The sequence below is a fragment of the Lepidothrix coronata genome, unplaced genomic scaffold, assembly GCF_001604755.1.
Source record: "Lepidothrix coronata isolate B3197 unplaced genomic scaffold, Lepidothrix_coronata-1.0 Scaffold108, whole genome shotgun sequence".
NCBI classification, from domain to species: Eukaryota; Metazoa; Chordata; class Aves; order Passeriformes; family Pipridae; genus Lepidothrix; species Lepidothrix coronata.
Window position 1 is genome coordinate 250921 of NW_016690288.1, and position 3898 is coordinate 254818.

The following is a 3898-nucleotide window of genomic DNA, read 5'->3' on the forward strand; positions in this document are numbered from 1 at the left end:
TTAGAAACTACTGTTATGGAGGAGACACAAAGGGAAAACCAGTGATGCAAGCACCACACATCCAGGCATCGGAAGGACCAAGCTGAGCAACTGGACATTCTGCATGTAGAGTGGGAAAAGTGGGAAAAGTGCCACAAATCTGGACCAGAAGATAAACAAAGCAAGGGCAGCTCCTCCAAAGGTTTTCATGGCCAGAGGCAGGCAGATGTTCAGGCAGCATCTGCATAAGGAGGGAGTGAAGCAGGAAAATGCAGGTTTAACCTGGGACTGCTCCAACTACATTCCATCTCCTAAAACCACTGCCTGAGAAGGGTCTTTGCAATGGATGGAACGACTGGGCTGAAAAAGAAACCTTGTGTGATTCATCATCTGCATGACAGGCCTTGCTCTAGCACTTCAGAGGAGCAACAATATTAAATAATTGATATTTAATGACATTGAATTCCAGCCAGGACTGAAAGCTGCAGATTCTAAAAAGGAAATGCTCCGAGGACCCATGAAACCATGTTGACCATCACCTGCAACCTAAAGAACAAGGTCAAACCCCCCAGGACAATAAACTGGGCAAGAAACATGATAATAAAAAAGGCATTGCCTGTGCCCTCTGCTCCTGTGGCTAATCCAGGGACCATTCTTCTCCTGTCTTTCATGGACAAACTGGAGAGGAGTGACTGCAGCCTCACTGCTCAGCTCTCCCAGGGCTTCCCTGCAACCACAGCAGAGGCAGCCAAAGGTTTTCCCACAGCCTCTGCACTGTCCCTGCCCCAGCACATGGAAAAGACAAACATCCCGCATCCCACATGGGATCATGGCACCAGGACCCTCTGTACTGGTGCTGCAGAGACCAGCTCCTTTTGGAATTGGTTTATAGAGACCAACCACAGCTGCTTTGGGCTTCTCCAAGGTCTGATCCAGCAAACAGTTCCCTTCCTAATGCCTGTTAACCTCTCCTATATCTCATCAGTATAAATGATGGCCTTTTGCAGTTGAGGGAAGGTTCATCCTGGCTCATCCTGACTTGCCAGGAGAGAGGTTCCTAAAATGTAACCCCAGTGAAAGGAGTGCAGTGACTGTCCTGCAGGGATGGATGTGGCTCCCAAACCAAGCCATGTTCAGGTTCCTGCTGCAGGAAAACCTCTGGCACAACCCTGCACTCCCAAACCCACCCAGAATGTCTATGGACAAGGGAGTGTGTGAGTTCACAAACCACTGAAAAGCTTTATTTTAAGTCACTGACAGAAATTCTCAAAGACTTTCACAAAATCACAGAATCATTAAGGTTGGAAAAGACCTCCAGGATCATCGAGTCCAACCTGTGACCAATCCCCACTTTGTCAACCAGCCCAGAGCACTGAGTGCCACCTCCTGTTGTCCCTTGGACACCCACAGGGATGGGGACTCCACCACCTCCCTGGCCAGCCCATTCCAGTACCTGACAACCCTTTCCATGAAGAAATTTTCCCAATATCCAACCTGACTCTCCCCTGGTGCAGCTTGAGGCCATTTCTTCTCATCCTGTCCCTTGTTCCTTGGGAGCAGAGCCTGTCCCCACCCCTGGCTCCCCCCTCCTGTCAGGGAGTTGGAGGGAGCAAAGATCTGTGATCTGGGGCTTCCAAGAGCTGGTGAGTGTCTCTGATGGGAAAAGCCAAGGGCACAAAGCAATAATAAAAACTGTGCCATTCCCAATTCACCACGGAGAGATCGTGAGCTCAGGTCTGACACAACATTTAGGCTCCAAGGCCACAGACACCAAAATCCTCAGCTGTAATTTTGCTCTGTCGCAAACATCCCCAGCACCTGGATCCACCCCACTTCCACTTCAAAAGCAGGCAGCTCTTGCCTAACCTGCAAGGTGTTTTCTGAAACTCCAGCTCTAACGTAGTTCCCAGTTCCCAGAATAAGTGTGTCCATTCCCAGTTAACTCCCTTTTGCCCCTGGGTCTTTGCACCTTTTCCACAATCTGGTTTAAGTGAAGCTGAGATAGGGAGAGGAGGGACTTGCTCATACCCTGAGCTTTCATCACTCAGCTTTAATGACTCTCCTACTCTCCAGCTCTGCTCAGCCACACATTGGCCAGAAGAGAGAGGAGGAGGCAGGGAAAGGGATCTAATCTGATGGGAAAAGGCAAAGAAAATTGTCTTGTTCACCATAAGCAAATGAAGGCTCAAAACAAAATGTCCCTGGGAGAAGGTGCTGAGCGGGATGGACTCGGGATGGACATCCAGCTTTGAGCTGCAACAGCTGCAGGTGGGAAAGAAAGTGAATGAGAGGCCCTGACAGAGCCTGGAGGGAGAATTGCACTTCTGAAATCTTCAGCAGAGGCTGAGAAGGACAAACAATCCCACCCCAGCTCCTGCAGGAAGAATCCCCCACCTCAGCAGCTCCACCAGCCCGGGCAGGCACGTGCCGGGCATCCCGTGGCACAGCCCCCCTCCTGCTGTACCAGCATTTCATGGCTTTGATCAGGCAGTTTGATCAAGTTGATAAACCAGATCAAAGTGCCCAGATCTCATCTTAAAACCAGGAAAATTGGCTCCCTGTGCTTCATGCACACAGAGGGATTGGGGGGGGGGGTTTGAGCCACTTCCTCCCCCACAGGGGAGATGCTGAAGTCAGCAGGTAATAAGTGAGACTTTCTCTGTCCCTGAGGGGCTGAGCAGACACAGGTGGGTGTTATTTGACAACTGAGAGGGGAAAACCAAAGCTGGAGAGCCCAGGACACCCCCCACACAGTCGGGCACCCCACACCCATCACTGTCGACTCCCTCGTAGCTCCGGCACCAGGAGCTCACCCAGGAGACAGAGGGGACTTCTGCCCACTCCAGGGCATGGCTGGTGCCTTTTGCTTTCCAAACGTGCCCTGGATGGTGTTTCCCAGCCTACACCACCCTCAGCCCCTCCACCCTGACCGGCAGCAGTTGGTCTCCATCCCTCTTCTTCCTCTTCAAGGTTCTCACAGAGAATCCTCCCATTTTGGGAATGATAAGGAGGAATTGTTGCCAAGTATTTGTTGGAACTGCCTCCTGCCCCGGCCCTTCCATAGTTCCATGTCACACAGGAGGTGGGATCAGAGATTTCTGCAAGAAATTCTTTCTTTCATTAGCAAAACACATGTTCTGGAGCTGTCTTTTCCCAACATTCCCATAGAAATCCTACCACCATCCTCCACTCACCTGTGGCTACTACACCTCTTACAAAGTGCAAGGAACATTCTGGCCTCAGCCCAAAACTGCAGTTTATTGAGCAATAACAGGAATATAACAGGCTATAGAGGGAGGAGAAAGTGGGTTTCATCCCTTTCAGGAAAAGATATTGAGAGGACAAAGCTGGAGCGAAACCAGAGTAGCTTTTACTTTCTTGTATGTTTAGATTGTTCTTATCTTTGCCAGGACACATCCCACCTGCTCCATAGCCCAGGGATAAGTCACTCTGGCTCCTGCCAAGCTGCAGGAATAATTTGTCACAGATTTCTGTCTTAATGCCTTGGGCATTCTGGACTAAGGGCACAAAAATGATGAGAAAACAGCTCTCTCCACATGGACAATTCCTTAATTCCATATTGGAGCAAAACCTGACAAGCCTGGTTTGGGGTGAAGGACAGCTGCTTCTGCTTCCCTCAGGGGCACCCTGACATCAGGAGATTTTCTCTGGAAACTAAAGGATGTCTTATTTTAAACAACAAAAAAAAAATGGAGAGCAAGAATCAGCTGCCATTCCAATGCCCTGGATAATTCTGGTGGGGGGTTGCAAAATTTGAAAGGAGGGTCCAAACCATGTGCTGGTAAACCAGTGTGTGGTTCTGTGGACCAAAGCAGCAGCTGGTGCGATTTGGAATCAGCCTCTGGAGAACTCATTTCACTTGGCTTTGTGATATCGAGTGATTTCCCAGGTCTGGGAT

At 49.9% G+C, this 3898-nt stretch overlaps 1 protein-coding gene across 1 annotated transcript in view; it reads right to left on the reverse strand.

Annotated features, from left to right (window-relative positions):
* Positions 1 to 209: 209 nt before the first annotated feature.
* The window catches only part of LOC108501796 (eosinophil peroxidase-like), a 23934-nt gene continuing 20245 nt past the window's right edge, over positions 210 to 3898 (reverse strand). The window contains exon 16 of the mRNA XM_017824032.1: positions 210 to 220. Within this exon, the coding sequence (XP_017679521.1) occupies positions 210 to 220 (11 nt within the window). The remainder of the gene's footprint in view (positions 221 to 3898) is intronic.